General features: G+C 42.7%; 1 protein-coding gene across 1 annotated transcript in view; it reads left to right on the top strand.

Annotated features, from left to right (window-relative positions):
- Nucleotides 1–7570, top strand: part of BMPR1B (bone morphogenetic protein receptor type 1B) — a 32256-nt gene extending 24686 nt beyond the window's left edge. Inside the window, exons 8-10 of the mRNA XM_032186882.1 lie at nt 3266–3441; nt 5140–5270; nt 7174–7570. Coding sequence (XP_032042773.1) covers nt 3266–3441; nt 5140–5270; nt 7174–7299 — 433 coding nt within the window. The 3' untranslated portion in view covers nt 7300–7570. The remainder of the gene's footprint in view (nt 1–3265; nt 3442–5139; nt 5271–7173) is intronic.
- Nucleotides 7571–17019: the final 9449 nt, after the last annotated feature.

Genomic DNA, 17019 nt, shown 5'->3' with positions numbered 1-17019 from the left:
ACTGACTGCTCAATATCAACCTGAATATTACTACTACCCCGTGCTAAAAGGATGTGGCACAAACAGGTTGAATTGACATCAATAAACTTGTCACTGAAGCTTTCAGCTTGTCTGGTCTCTAAATAATTCACTCACAACTTATAGAGAATAATACTAATCATTTGCACATGTTACTAATTGGGATTTATTGAAAAGCTCCCCATTTGGGCTGTGTTTTGTTTCATTTCCGACAAATCAAATTGCTGAAGTACAGATTTGATTTTTGAAATGGCTTTTAAATTTGATTTTAAAAAAATGGTTATGTGTCTAAATAACTTAGAAGGACCATACAAGTAGGACTTACTCACTCCTGGGATTCATAAAGAAGTCATTGTGATCTGACAGCTGGTTGCTCTGTTCAGGAGCTTGAGCTCTCGGCACTGGTCCTGGTGGAGATGTCCGTTACAAATTCTCTGATTTTCCTGAGCACAGAAATGTGGCTATAGGCTGAAGGTTTCCATTTCAGAGGTCAGCTTTGAAACTGTGGGTCCCCTTAAGTATATGTGTATAAAAAAAGCTGTACAAATCTTGAACTGAAATTATTCAGAGTGTAGAGTTTTACGTGCTCTTCTCACTAGTGACTTATCTACCAAGTTTCTTGAGACCTTTCATTTATGAAGCTGACCTTTCTTTAGGAGATGAGAAAGGAACAATTTTACTTTGGGGAGCAGGGGCCTAGAAAACAACAAGTTGGAAATACACTATTTGCCATAAAAGTTTCAGGGCAGAAATTCACCCTTTGCAGGCATACTTTGCCTAAGAAATGCAGAGTAGCACCCTGTTTAGGTATGAACTGAAAAGTAGGAATGACCAAGTGTCTCTGTAAAAAGGTGAAATATATATTTCTCATTATCTGAATGGAATTTACTTTGCATAGCATGTTTTCATACAGAATTCTTCATAGAATCATAGAATCATAGAATATCCTGAGTTGGAAGGGACCCTTAAGGATCATCAAGTCCAACTCTTGACACCGCACAGGTCTACCCAAAAGTTCAGACCATGTGACTAAGTTCACAGTCCAATCTCTTCTTAAATTCAGACAGGCTCGGTGCAGTGACCATTTCCCTGGGGAGCCTGTTCCAGTGTGCAACCACCCTCTCTGTGAAGAACCCCCTCCTGACGTCCAGCCTAAATTTCCCCTGCCTCAGCTTAACCCCGTTCCCGCGGGTCCTGTCACTGGTGTTAATGGAGAAAAGGTCTCCTGCCTCTCGACACCCCCTTATGAGGAAGTTGTAGACTGTGTTGAGGTCTCCCCTCAGCCTCCTCTTCTCCAGGCTGAACAGGCCCAGTGACCTCAGCCGTTCTTCGTACGCCTTCCCCTTCAGGCCTTTCACCATCTTCGTTGCCCTCCTCTGGACACTCTCCAACAGTTTCACGTCCTTTTTATACTGTGGTGCCCAGAACTGCACACAGTACTCGAGGTGAGGCCGCACCAGCGCAGAGTAGAGCGGGACAATCACCTCCCTTGACCTACTAGCGATGCCGTGCTTGATGCACCCCAGGACACGGTTGGCCCTCCTGGCTGCCAGGGCACACTGCTGGCTCATATTCAACTTGCTGTCTACCACGACCCCCAGATCCCTCTCTTCTAGGCTGCTCTCCAGCGTCTCATCGCCCAGTCTGTACATGCAGCCAGGGTTTCCCCGTCCCAGGTGCAGAACCCGGCACTTGCTCTTATTGAACTTCATGCAGTTGGTGATCGCCCAGCTCTCCAACCTATCCAGATCCCTCTGCAAGGCCTTTCCGCCCTCATTCGAGTCCACAACTCCTCCAAGTTTGGTGTCATCAGCAAACTTGCTCAAAATACCTTATATTCCTACATCCAGATCGTTTATAAAAATATTGAAAAGTACCGGCCCTAAAATGGAGCCTTGAGGGACCCCACTGGTGACCGCCCGCCAGCTTGATGCAGCCCCATTTACCATAACCCTTTGGACCCTGCCCGTTAGCCAATTGCTCACCCATCATATGATGTTTTTATTTAGCTGTATGGTGGACATTTTGTCCAGTAGGATCCTATGGGAAACCGTGTCAAAAGCCTTGCTGAAGTCCAAAAAAATCACATCATCTGGTTTCCCTTGGTCCACCATACGGGTGGACCAAGCTTCCTTAAAGAGTGTTTCACAGGCAATGATCAGAAACAGAAAAAAAAAATAGGTGAAAGGGATGTGATATACTCAAAATAATAAATAAATTTAGTAAAGTTCTTTGCATTTATCATTTTATTCAAAATATTGCAAGGCAGTGCAGGTCAGTAGATTTATGTAAAGTTTTTTGAGGTATACACAAATGCCAACAGCGCATGTATGATTTAATGTAGCTGACTGGATGTACCTCACACTTGGCTTTTTTATCATTTTCATACTTGTAGGTGAAGAAAATTATGGCAGTCGTGATTATTCTCTTGAGATTTTGTGGTATTCGTCACATGTAAAAGATTTCAGTTTTGAAGTTAGGGAAAGGGAAATACACCTTTCTAAACAAACCACAATGTATGCCGTATATTGAACTTTTAAAAACATTACAATTGGTACAGCTGAATCTGAGGTAATAATAAAAAAATATCCAATAACACATTAAGTGTATGGTTACTATCTAACATAGTAATGCATGTCAGATATGCGTTTACTCCTCTGGTCAGTGTGTGAGATGTCACACCTTTGGTTATTTTTTTTACACAATCCCATCTGTGCGTTTGTACTTCTTGATGTGTAAAGGCTGGGAAAGATCAAACATAATGCACACATGAAACATAGTTAGCCTCATCTTCCTTGCAAATCTGATTTGCTGTAGCTAAATGATACTGCCTGGGCTATTTAGTGTCCTCCATTAATTGCTAAGACCGAAGCATTACGTGGTGGAGTATGTTAAGAAAATAGCATTTAATGAAGATTTGATTGTTATCACCAGCATTAGAGTTCAGTCTAATGCTAATGAAATCTCACAAATGTTACAGCATCCCTGTTGAGTTTTATCTCCATCGTGGTTCTGCATTTGGATGCTTAATACCGCCTCAGGCAAGGCAGCCTTTTAGGAAGGGTCGAGTTCACACTAGGAGGCTTTCTTTGTAAGAATTGTTCCATTAAGATTATACACTACTTTTGACCTTGTTTGAGAGTGAATGTGGTTTGAATTTACTACTTCTCCCATCTAAATTGCTTTCTTTTCAAGCCACGTCATTGCATGTTTGATGCCTTTTTTTTTTTTCTTCTTTTTATTTTAGTGATACAAACGAGGTAGACATACCTCCAAACACCCGCGTAGGAACAAAACGCTATATGCCTCCTGAGGTGCTGGATGAAAGCTTGAATAGAAATCACTTTCAGTCGTACATCATGGCTGATATGTACAGTTTTGGACTCATCCTGTGGGAGATAGCCAGGAGATGTGTGTCAGGAGGTAAACAGCAAAAATACCTTTTTAATAGCTGGGAGGCCACTTTTCACTGTGTCACTGAAACCCACAATTTGTTCATAAGCCCAAATCTTTCATTACATCCTTTTCTCTGGGTCATTATTTTTGCTGTAATAAACACACGTGGATAATCCATGCAGGTAACTCGTAATTTCTCTTTTCTCATTGAAACTTACTTTAAAGCGTCAGTCAGTGCTATTTCAACAGCAAAGATGTATGCTGGATTTTAATGGCTTGTTTGAAGGCAGCAGATGCCTGCACTGCAGAAGGAATTTGGAACTTTTTTTTCTTTTTTTTTTGTTTTGTTCTGAAGGCAGCAAATTTTTGCTGGACTGCAGGCATTCAGCTATTTTAGCAGAAAAACAAAAAACAAAAACAAAATTTCTTCTTTTTGTTAGTGTTAAATATAAGAAGACAAACAAGTTGGGGGTATGCAGTGACACTGTTTAAATAAATAATTATTTACAAAAACAAGTAGAAAGAAGCAGGTACCAGTCATGTGTCTTATTTCTTTCTGGTACCAGGCATTCAAGCATGGGGAGAGCAATGATAAAGCAATGCAGCCAGCTGCAGGGCTGGGGCAAAGATCCCTTCATATCTGCATAGGCTGTGTGAGCTTTCTGCACATATCGCTCAGTGCAGCACAAAAATGATGGCTGTTATTACCTCTATTTTGCCACTGAGGAAAGTTAAATGCAGAGAAATGACTTGGCAGCAGTTACACACCAGATTGGTGGCAAGTACAGAGAAGAGCATGTCTCTCGGGTTTGTGCTACCTTCACCAGGCTTTATTGATTTTTAAAGCCTGCAGTATTGTGCTGAATGCTTGCTCTGGGCTTACCCTAGAGGAGCTGAATTTCACTGGTGAGCAAAGTGATCCCTGTGTTTACACATTGGTAAAGTATATTGCAGTGATGTTGTGTAAATTCTGTAATGCCATCATCATCATTACTGTGCAGAAAGAACGCCTTGCCATTTTCTGAAAAGGCAGAGAGTTAATATATACCAGGCCCACCAATATGAGGGAAACCTAACTCAGGGTTTAGTATCCTCCTAATTGCTCTGATATGGGCCCATTGCTGAAAAATTATTCTTTTTTATGGTAACTTATTGGAGATTGCTAGACTGGACAGCAGTGACAGAAAGAGTCTCGCTTGGCAAGTAATTGATAATTACATTTGGAGCTTGGCTGTAGTGTAAACTTCAGGGCAGCAAAGTACTTTTTGGAAATGCATCTAATCATTGAACAGTACGGATATTTTCTCAGCATATTACACCCTATGCTGTCTTTGATATAACTCCAAGAAAATTCATTTCAGGAGAAGGGATGGCTGGAATCAGAGGGAGCAGTAGGTGAATAATGGATATGCAGAGTGTCTCTGACTGCTGGGTATGCATGCCCTGCGGCCCTACAGGGGACAAGAATGGCAAAGGATCAAAAAATAAGCTTTCTCTCCAGCAAAGCCATGAGCTAGTATGCTCTGTGGCTGCTCACTGCAGTATGTGCATGAAACTCAAATAGTAAAGGCCAAAACTGAATGAGAATTAAAGCAAAGTAGACAAAGCTGGGTGCACGGCAGGGGGCAACACTTTATGGTCAACATGATTAAAAAAAAAAAGAAAGGGAAGAGGATAGTGGAAAATGTCTTCTGCAAGTGATTTACACCTGCTTGTTTCTTTCAGGAATAGTTGAAGAATACCAGCTTCCATACCACGACCTTGTGCCCAGCGACCCCTCCTATGAGGACATGCGGGAGATAGTGTGCATCAAGAGGCTGCGCCCTTCATTTCCCAACAGATGGAGCAGTGATGAGGTACCATCCCCTTTAAAACACAGCCTGGGCTTTAATACTCAACTTGTTCTGGGCCCGCTTTAGTCAGAATGAGTGAGATTGACCTAATTGTGCGTCATTTTGAGTGAGGAGGAACTTCAGCACTGATGCAACAGGGTTTGGGAAGGAGACCAATGTTCTCAGACATCCCCATTGAAACTGCAGGTGTTGAGAGCCCCAGGGGCCGTTGCCTGTGATATTTGTGAGCAGGTTTTGTTGTTTGCTATCTAACAGTTCACATAATGATAGCAGACCTTTCTAGTCACTCTGTTTTCGTCTAGCACTCATTTTGCTTTCTGCTCTCAACATTAATGACATTAAATCGGTAGCTAGCCAAAACTTCTGCAAGAGAAATTATTTTATAGTGGAGTGCACCAGGGGTGTACGTGGTATACTGGCAGCAACTTCAGTGTGTGCTGATGTGTTGGATATGATTCCAACCTTGTTTCCTTTTTTTTTTGAAAGAAGCAAATTTCTTCTGTCTGGTTGAAATGAAGTGAATATACAGCTTTTCTGTGATCACAGGTGTGCAGACTTGGAAACGCAATTTTGCCACAATTTTACATTAACATTAGCACTTGATATTGCAGTTCATAATTAAGGTATTGATATGCAATGAAAGCACTACACCCAGGCTGCACAGAAGAGCAGCCCTTTCATCTTAGAGAAACAACACTCATGTACCTCTTCACATTGCAGCATACAGGCCTACAGATGCAGCCTTTCAGAAGAGATGTAGGAATGCCAAAGAATGCTTTCCAAAGTCAAATTTGGATGTGTGAGGGGTGGGAGAGAACCTGATCTCTCACCACTGAGAGTTTGTAATGAAGCAACGTTGTGCTGGAGGAATTGGAGATGAACAGTTGATATACCACAGGCAAACCTGCCAACTGCAGCAGCAAGGCTATAGAGGGGCCATTAATCATGTTAATTAGTACAGTTTAATGCTCTAAAGTGTTCTACCGTCACAGAAGACAGCTGTCATTTGGGAATAGCAGTGTTTAGATGAATATTCTGCAGGTAGATGAAAGATTGAGGTTACACAAATTGTGGGCGATTTGGGTATGTGAGGGAAAAATAAAACAACCTTCCTGCATGACCAGAGGCTTGTGCAATTACCGATGTGGGAAGATCTGCCCAAGAACCCATCCTCTCACTCATCACACCCATCAGAGCCTTCAGACAGGGTGGAAACACCAGAGGAAGCGTGGTTGGTATCGATCCTTAGGAAGATTTCTGTGCAGGGGCACAAAGTGTGTGTTTGATCTCCTCACACACGTACTGAGGGCTGAGGAGGCATGTTGGAATTACTCTTCCTGGTTAATTGGTTAGTGTAACCAGTAATCCCACTTCAGGATTTCTATCAATGAGAGGCAAATATGTTAGTGCATAAAGGCTAGTGTATGACCCAAATCTGTTTATTCTGGAATATTGTGTTGTTATATTATTATAAAATTAGGTTGGTTATATATTAACATACTATAAAGTTGTATATTATTGTAAGAGCAGTAAGTAAGGCTGATCTGGCACTGCTAGTAAGTATTATCCTTAATGCCTTTCAGGGTCTGCACTGCTTCTGGGCCAGGACCCTTGTGGAAGTGGAGAACAAGGTGGACAGGATGGATAACTTTTTCTTTTCCTATCGTAGCAAGGAAGTTTTCAGGCAAAGTAGCTCTGCAGAGTGACAGGGCAGTCTCACAGTGCGGTGCTGTGTGTTTGGAAGGAGGTGGTAGGGGCAGAGCAGGGATACGTGGTCGTTTTGAAAGCCAGCATGCAAGTCTTTTTGGCTGCCGTTAGAAAAGACCTCTTCTCTTTAGTTTTCCACCATTGCCACCCGCTGCAGTCTCACATCTTCCATTGATTTTCCTTCTGTTTCCCTCCGCAGTGCCTGCGGCAGATGGGGAAACTCATGATGGAGTGCTGGGCCCACAACCCTGCGTCCCGGCTCACGGCCCTGCGAGTCAAGAAGACGCTTGCCAAAATGTCAGAGTCGCAGGACATAAAGCTCTGATGGAGCAAAAGACAGCTCTCGTGAAGACCCATGGAAACAGACTTTGTCTTGCAGGCAGAAGACATGGAGAGGTGCCAGCAGTCCTCACTGATAAGTACCTCGAGTGCAGTCGTATTTAAGAGCAACTGTAAGTTTGTTTGACAGCTTTTGAGGAGACTGTCCTTGATAAAAATCAGCTGAATTTTGACATACAAGGTTGGAAGAGGCTTGTCTGCCCTTGTTTACACGGGGAAATACAGTTTTAGTAACTGGTTTAAGATTATGCATGTTGCTTTCCATGAAAGCCACTTATTATTTTATTATTATTATTGTTATTATTATTATTTTGATTGTTTAAAAAGATACTGCTTTAAATTTTATGAAAATAAAACCTTTGGTTAGAAGTAAATAAGATGTATATTGTTACATTAAAAAAGAAAAAGAAAGAAACTGTGCTGAAGATGAAAGCAAAGCGACTTTTTCATTTATGAAGAGACTCTTGCACTCCAGCATCTAAAAAAGAGAGAGGATCTGTGCAGCTTAGGGAAGCTGCATCCTAAAAGCCACCTTCCCACAGCCCGATGTACGTGAGTTGTTCTCCCAGTATAGATAGAGCCCAAATATGTCTCCACCATTGTAGACATGGGTTGAAGAAGTCTTGTGGATGGGTTGTCACTGGGGATATCAGGTTGCATTGGAGACCATCAGAATCCATGTGAACATGGCATGCATGGCGTGAGTTGTTTGTTTGAAGAAGCTCTTTGTATTTCCAGGAAATCTCATGGAGGTGGTACCAGCATGATAAACAAGTGCCCTTCTTAGTTTTCTTTTCCACCCACTACAGAATTAAACATTTTGAGTGAGTGGAAAAAAGAGGAGCAAGTTTACACACTTGGATCTGCTTACTAGACTTTTGTTAATGAGGGAAACTGCTGGTAAATGAAACTGCTGGAACATACAAACAAGTCCGTTGGTTAGGAGAAAGCTCCTTGTGAAGAACAATTACTAACTTCTTGTGTAAAAGTGAAGTATCTATGTACAACCATAGCTTGAAAAAAAATAATCCATGTTCCCGTTCTAAGAGAAAGCAAAGACCTGAAAAAAAATCCCATTTATTTTGGATCAGTCCTTTTTTCCCTAAGCACAAGAAGAGCTGGTGCCCCCTGGCTGCAGCAGAAGCTGGCATGGAGGAGGAGTCTGGGACTTGGGCATGCACCAAGCTGGGCCCCATGCTCCTCTTGGGCTCGATGCCCTATGTCCAGCCACAGGCAGGACATCCAGTGCTGGTGTTGGACCACCTCAAGGTGATCATCACTTCAGTGAGGGTTGTAAAGAAACACATCGTGGCTGGTTCTGTGGGACACTGCCTCAGAATTCACCCCAAAACACCTCTTCACTCAGCATCACTAGGGCACCACGTGGGATGCTGTGGCAAAAGCATGTTTAAGACCATACTTTCAGGGCACCACACACTGAACATTTTGGCTGGAAGTTAAGCTGCCTTATTATTTTGATGGCTTTCCAACAGCCTCGAAGCCTGCACAGGGGAGTCAGCACCACCAGTCTGTGGCTGTGTAGTATCTCATAGCAAGACGAGTTTTTAGAGGAGAACAGCAGGAAACAATTTTCCATCTTTCTCCATTCCTCCTTCCTGGGGCTGCAACAGTTGCTGCAATGTTATAACTATAGAAGGGGAAATGAGAGGTAACAAGATGACAAAAATATTCCCTATGAAGTATTTTCGTTGGAAAGGTCTGTGTTCTTCATCAGATTATCAAAGATGAGCTGTGTGGGATCTACCATTTTGCTCTTTATTTTCTTATTATTTCATATTTTTGCCTTCCTATGTCCTGTTTCCCTAGGTAGTGTTCAGTTTAATTCTGAAATAGGTCCTTACAAATGCTGCTTTGATTATGCTAAACCTATTTCAGAACTGAAATACTTGTCATGCTGGATTTAGCCTCAGCATTTATGTAATGCTGTTTTTTTTTTTTCTTCCCTTTTTGGACAAAACTGATTTATTTGTGGTAGGTAGGTAAATATAATTGGGGTTTGGCTTTGTAGCTCCCTGAAGGTATTTTTCTAGTTTGAAAAATTACCATTTAATACTTTCAAGCTAATGGAGAAAAATGCGTGAAGTTCAAGAGAATCAGCAAGACCTACATGATTATAGGTGTTAAAGTTTAATCAGAGGATTTTCATTAATTAGAGTGCTTTTTTTTTTTTTTTTTTTTTTTTTTTTTCTTTCCAGTTTCCCTATACCCAAAAATACAAAGCAACACTAAAAGAAAATCTCTGAGAATTAGCAGTAAGCCAAAAAATCCCATCCCCAGAGGGGAAATGCTGGTTTCTACTGTCTTTAATAAACAGAATGCTTGCATTAGTGAGGGCTGAATTTGCTGCCCTCTTCGGGTGCCTTCACTTGAAGACCTGTGGCCAAAAACATACCTTTTTGTCTTAGTGACTTGAGTCAAATGGTTTCCATATTAACTCATTTTACCTTTTGCCTTCATGCCCTTTGCCTTATGAAACAAACCCAGTCCCAAAGGAGCTGGGTTCTCTTTGTTCCGTCAAAGCCAATGAGAAATGCACCTATGCAAGGTTGATGGCCAGGGTTGGGCCTGCCATGGCCAGCGAGGGGGTAAAACTTGTGGAAATGGGGACATCGTGCTGATGTCCTAGCAGTAAGGGGCAGGCTTCATCGATCCTACACAAGGCACATCTGAGCCCAGTCCCTGCAGGTCACACAGAAGGATGCCTTTCTCCTGCTGCATTATGTTTCACATCTGCTTTCCTCAAATAAATTTCTTTTTAACATTTTTAGTTATAATTTATTTCCCTGGAAGTGTTTTGGTGGGGGTTTTGCTGCCTGGTGATGGTTCCTGCCAACGGTTTGCTAGATGTGCTGCCCCTCCAAGCCCCCAGCACGTGCTGTCAGTGTGCTGTGAGAGAAGGTCCAGTTGCTGGTTTTTCTAAACAAGTCTTATTTTTTTCAGTCCAAGAGAAAGGGATCTACGATACTGGTTGATAGGTTACATAAAGTGTATATGTTAAGTGTTCAAGTTTATGTGTTTTTATATATATATATATAAAATATATATATATTCAGTTGGGAGTCTGGAATAACTCCAGTATGTGGATTAAGAGTAAACTATTATGGAGGATAAAGCACTAAATAAAACATAATATTTATTTATGAAAATGCATAACTGACAAATCACTGCAACGGTGCTATATAGGAAAATAAATATATATATATATGAGAAGACACACATCTGAGAAAGCAGGAGTTCTGCAGTTATGTAAGTAGTGCCTGCCTATTTTCTCCCTAGACTCAAAAGGTGAGATTTCCCTCTCAAATCTCCTGCCCACTATAATCAATGATACTGTAAAATGATATTCCTAAGGCCAGAAAATGGCCTGAGGCAAGCTTCAAAGTCATTTCTTTTAGCACGGTGACCTTTGAGTTGCCAGCTGCATGGCTGACTTTACGCAATACTCCAAATGAAATTATTTCAGTTTGAACATGTCTATTGACTACATATTAGTACAGTTATTTTACCACCTCTGTAGCCTTTTAATGTCACTTCCAGATTTTGGTAGTTTCACAGTACGTTTTAATTTGGGCTTCGAAATCAGTGGTGAAGATAATCATAGTTTCAGTGCCCACAGGTTTGGAAATCCAGTTTTCCAATGTAAATCACTGAGGGAAGTTTAGTGACTTATTGGAATATAGTTAAGATGGCATAGCTAAGTGGGAGAAAAAGTTAAAAAGAAAAAAAAAAAAGAAAGAAAAAATAAAAGAGGAAGAGAGATGCCATCTAGCAACTGCTATCCTTTCTCTAGCACAAAGTTATTTCTATTAAAGAAAAGGTTGATGATATATAGACTAAGAAACTACTTGGTGTTCTTTTTTGAGAACCAGTGCCTTATTAAACCTGTAAATACTGTAATTAGAAAACTTGGGGAGCAAACTCTTCTATTGTATTTGTTCAAATTGTATATGGTTGTTTTAACATTCCCCCAAATAAAATTGTTTCCATCCCCCCATGAAGAATATTGCTTTTATTTCTGTTTACTTTTCATATATTTGAAAAGCACTACCTTTGGGTTTCATTTTACCGGTTAGATTATTTCAACCATGACACTTTTTTTTTTTTTTTATTTCTCTAAGATTTGCCTTTTGAACAAAGAAGTAAACAGTAAGACACTGTGTGTGTTTCCACTGGCATTTAAAAAAAAAAAAAAAAAAAAAAAAAAAAAGCATCACTCCTTTCACAACTCAGTGAAGAGAGAAATAGTAATTAAAATAGTGTTATCACTAATTGAGCAGTTGCTTGCATTTTGTGTCTGATTATGTAAATCTATAGAAATTTGGCATTTGAATAATATTTTTGTGAGCCCCCCCATTTCTTCTTTCCCCTATGTATTTATGAATTATCACTACTATTTTTAATAGCACAAGAGGCACAGAAGGTAATCTGTGCACTGACTGATTTTCCAACCTTGTGCTTCAGAAAAAAATAAAATTAAAAATGTTGCAGCTTACATATACTGCATCAGGTGAAACATGGCAATCCTTAGTGCTTAGAGGCATTAGAGTACATGTATCTATACATTCATATACATATCTGTATATATATTTACTTCCTGCACTCTCTTCTACTTCTGCACTGCCACGTTTCAGCACGTATCATGTAGCTCAGTGTTTATGAGCGTGTATCACCTTGCCAGTAATTTTCAGAGAAGCCTGTAAACAGCATTTTTCTTGGTGAGCTGCCTTTCGCCTATGACTGCACCTTGTCCTGTGGTGGTACAGCTGGCTCTGCTGCCATTATATGGTCCCTGTGATGTGTTGTGTCACCTCCATTTGTCTCTGCCTTTCCCTACCAGCTTTGCCTCTGGGTCTCGGTGTTTTCTAGGTTTGGCTTTCTGGGGCAGTACTAGACTGTTCCTATTTTCCCTCTTCTTTTCTAGGTGTCTGGCTATTATTTAACCTGGGGCTTAAATACTTGTATTTTCATAGAATCACAGAATGGTTTGGGTTGGAAAGAACCATAAAGCTCAGCTACTTCCAACCCCTGCCATGAGCAGGGACACCTTCCATTAGGCCACATTGCCCAAAGCCCCATCCAGCCTCGCCTTGAACACTTACTGGATGAGACATCCACAGCTTCTCTGGGCAACCTGTTCCAGGGCCTCACCACCCTTAGAGAAAGGATTTCTTCCTTATATCTAACCTAAGTCTACCCTTTTTTAGTTTATAAAACCCCTTGTGCTAGCCCTCCACGTATATGCCTGACAGAGTCCCTCCCCAGCTTCCCTGTAGGCCCCATTTAGGTACTGCAAGGCTTCCCAGGATACTGCAAGTACCTTCCCCAGGTACTGCAAGGCTTCTCCAGGCTGAACAACCCCAGCTCCCTCAGCCTTTCTTCATAGGAGGGGTGCTTCAGCTTTCTGAACATCCTCGTGGCCCTCCTCTGGACTCACTCTAATGCATCCATGTCCTTGTGCTGGGGGCCCAGGGCTGAACGCAGCCCTCCAGGAGGCTCTGACTAGAGAAGGAGGATCACCTCCCTCGCCCTGCAGGCCACACTTGTTTTTGATGCAGCCCAGGATATGGTTGGCTTTCTGAGCTAAAAGTGCACATTGCCAGCTCATGTTGAGCTTCTCATCAACCTTCACCCCCAGGTCCTTCTCCTCAGGGCTGCTCTCAATCCATTCTCCACCCAGCCTGTATTTATGCTTAAATCTTCTTCAGCTGCAGGTGTTGCTGGGACTGTCCTGTTTTTTATTCATGGTTGACAGAGTCATGCTACTGTCCCCAGCCAAAACTGGAGCTCAGCTTCCTTGTGCCTTTTGCTACATGGTAAGGAGAGTTGCAGTCCCACCTTCACATACAGAAACACCAAGAACAGACCTTCCAGGAGTCTCAAGAAAAATACTAAGAGATGAGGTACCTCGAGGAAAAATCCCTCTAGATAAGGAAGAAACTGCTTGGACAGTGCAGAGACTGTAAACTGCAGCAGATACAATCTGCAGGGATGTCAAAAACCACAGGAAAATTCAAGCTCAGTAGTACGCACAGACAGGACAGGAATAGTGGGATGAAAGGCAAGGCACTTGTCTTCTGTAACAGCTAAACATGCAAAGGGAAAACTGGAAGAAAAATCTGTCAGACATCATGAAATACACAGGCAGTGACTGGTATCCAAAGCAGACATCTTCATTTCACAGAAATAAGCCCTGCCTGCACCTCAGCTTTCTCTAGCCAGAATTACCACAGAAGTTACTCCCCATGCCCCTTAGGATACAGATCTTTCTTTGGTGTCATGGCCGCACATCCTGTCACATGTAATCTACCTCTTCCTGTGACAGAGCGGATAATCATAAGATTAAAAGGGAAGGGTGAACAGTTCTCCTTCCACACTGCCAAAGGTCCAGCGGCTTTTGGCCAGAGCAAACACGTCACTGGAGCTTGTGCTGTCCTCGCTGTGCTTTGCCTGCAGTCAGTGTTGGGCTTTGGCTCCGTAACAGGCTGGTGCTGCCAGGCTCCAGCTCCGGCCCCCATCGCTGCAAGGGCAACCACGCGAGCCAGGGCTGCACCCAGCCTCCCGCAGAGTTACTGCAGGCTCCGTGCAAACAAACTGCAGGAGCCAGCAGGCGGATTGCCCACATCCCACTTGTCGCAGAGGAGCTGGGGAGACAGAGGAGCCATCCCCCACGGGTGGCCTTGTGGTGACGGGCTTCACTGAGGTCTGCTGAACAGCCCAGCGGTGTCCCACACAGGCAGAGCAGCCCCAGCACTTGGCACCTGGCCACCACTGGAGATCACATTAGCAATGTCTACAGGAGGAAAGATGAATAAATAAAGACACCTTAAACCCCAGGAAAAACTTTCTGTAACCCAAGCACAAGGGAGGCTGGTTATATTAAAGGTGTGGCCTATTCCAGACGGCCTTCAGGGCCTGGCTCGTATGCTGATTGACAACTTCCTAGCTTTTTGGGTTGTTGTCTGTGTTTTGCTCTTGTATATAGGCCCCTATATCACCCCTGTTGTGGGCAAGGTGAGCGCCTCAGCCCATGGCTCACCCATCACCGAGGGGCTGGTGGCAAGCAAGGACCATTTCCCCACTGCCACCCCATGGAGGAGCAGCCATGTGGCTGTGCTAGGAATCGTCTCTTACAAATTTATACAATTTAATACTGAGCACAGCATGTCTAACAAGGCTGGTGAGAAACAACCATCTCTGATAGTGGGGGCTGGGTGTGAGAAGAATGAAAATCAGTATTTGGCCATTATAACCATCTAACTTGGACATGAGCAGGTGTCCACTAGAAAGAAGCACCCACACTGGTTTGAGTTTGCCTCCTGGGCTGCTGCCTTCATGCTGGGCTTCTCCCATCTGTAACCAAAGGGCTGGAGGTGGGGAGGGCAGTGTTGGGCTTACCAGGCAGCCAGGTTGGCACCTGAGGCTGTGTTTTCCTGTCTCTTGCTTTTCACCTTTCACTGTGGCAATGAAATAAAAACGCCAAGAACAGTACCTCGGGTGGTTCCTCCCTGGGTCTCAGTCTGTTTTCCATGGGAAGATTGGCTTCAGTTGAGAGTTGTTGTCCTGAACAGCATGTTACAAGAAAGACTGCATCACAAAGACATTTTATGCACAGAAGCACTTCTTTTGAGGAGATTTTTTTTTTTTTTTTTAAATAAACTGAATAAAAGGCTCCTCATTCCTTCCAAGCTTCCAGGAACTAAACAATTGAACACAAGGTAGTGGTGTATTTTTTTTTTCCAGTTGCTTATAAATATAATTTATTACCTGTTTAAAAATTCTTTCTTACACTTTGTACATGTCAGGCTGACAGAATAAATGCAGGCATTTACAAACAGAGGGAAGGAGAAAAAGGGAGGGGGGTAAGAGGCACACTCAGAACTAGTAAACCACACCTCCACTGTACAGCAATACAAATAATGCAATGGCTAGCACTTCTCTGGTAGTAAGTCTTTAGAAAAGGAGTTGCATAGAAGATACAGCAATAGGGACATCAAAACCAAAATAGTTCTCCATGTCTGAGTAGCAAAGAAAACAAATCCCACAAACCCTGGCAGAGCTGCAAAGCTGAGACACGTGAACAGGAGGGAGAAACGTAATACATCTCGGCCTGGGCCGCACAGGCTTGGTATTCGTTATGGGCCCTCCTTCCATGCTTTAGAAAGGTACCAAAAGTATAGTCGTTGTACTCTTCAACGTTAACAGACAGAACATATGTTAGCAAACGAGTTGACCACACATGTGTACTGAAATGCTAATGCCATAACTTCTCAACTGTGTTACGCACCCTGCTTAGATGTAGGGTATGGACTCTTTGGGGGTGTTTTTGCAAGATCAATGGGAGAAGACTGTTTTGCTCCTCTTTCTTTCTAATTTTGTTTACTTTCCAGACTGATTTTGCTTTTTATTCTTATTGTTTAAGCTCTCAAAATTTACTGGCAAGCTGTAGCAAGAGCCAGCTGGCAGCAACCAAAGAGGCCGTGCAAGCTTTTCTCATCTATGGGCTATTGTCCCACCAGCTGCAAACCAGCAGCTGGAGACCAGTGCGTGAGCCCTCAGAGAAGCACCTCACCACTGTGGGATGTCCCTGCATGATTACACGTGACATCCTGCTTCTTCATGGCCTTCCAGAAGCTACTTGCCTGCCATGACTACGGGATGCTCGTGGAGAAAAGGCCTTGGGTATAGTGCACACAACAATTAGTTTCTTTATAAACAGCCGAGGGGACTAAACCACTATTAAATACATTTAACCAGCATCACAGAAAATGTGAAATACCTATTCAGTGATAGAGGTTAGTGGAAACTCTGAATTATCATTGCTTTTTTGTACAGTCGGAGCTTATCTAAGGACTTCGAGATAAAGGGATTTTTCAGATTTCAGGGAACAGGTGCCAAGCTTAAAGGACAAGTAAGTAAATAAACTGCATGATCCTCTTTCAAGCAAGGAGCTTGACCTACCAAACTTGAGGGCTCATTTCTGTGGCTTTGGTTCAAATCCAACTCTATTTCTTTGCCAGTTTTCACACTGTTGGCTCTTACAGCACTGCCTAAATGACTTTGCAGTGATGATACTGCACTGAATTTTCACCTTCACAAGAAAAAAGGAGTTCATAAGAGAATGCCCACGACCCACATCAGAGCTAAAAGCCTCCAGCAGTAGGTGTCCTTTATTTTCTCTTCTCTCTGTATGTATATATATTATACACATACACACACTTTGCATTTCTCTGAGAATCCCACGACAAAGAATGTCAAAGATACATGCTTCAGCATTTAAAAACCTGCAGTGCAGCTAAATTTATGAACTCAAGCTTTAACACACAAGCTAGGAATGGATTGTGGTGGTGACTCCAAAGTCAATACCTCGTTGGAGCCCTTGTGGGAGAAGGGCCAAAGGTTTGGTTTTCATCTCTGCACCACCTGATATTAAGGAAGCCAGCCTGCAAACAATTAGTCACTCTGGGGCCAGATGAGAGCCAGAGTGATACTTGAAAGGACTTCTGAACAGTTGACAACAGTAAGATAGTTGACAAAGTGCCCTGGCCATGGGAGCAAAAAAATCAACAGTATCATCTTGCTTAAAATTAACCTCAGGGCTGCGGTACCTACTTGGCTAGAGCATACAATGGTCTAAAGGTCCCCCCGCCCCTCCCTGCCCCATTCCACCCCACCCCCCAAAACAAGA

This window comes from Aythya fuligula, chromosome 4 (genome assembly GCF_009819795.1).
Source record: "Aythya fuligula isolate bAytFul2 chromosome 4, bAytFul2.pri, whole genome shotgun sequence".
Classification (NCBI taxonomy): domain Eukaryota; kingdom Metazoa; phylum Chordata; class Aves; order Anseriformes; family Anatidae; genus Aythya; species Aythya fuligula.
This window is presented reverse-complemented; position numbering and strand designations above follow the sequence as displayed.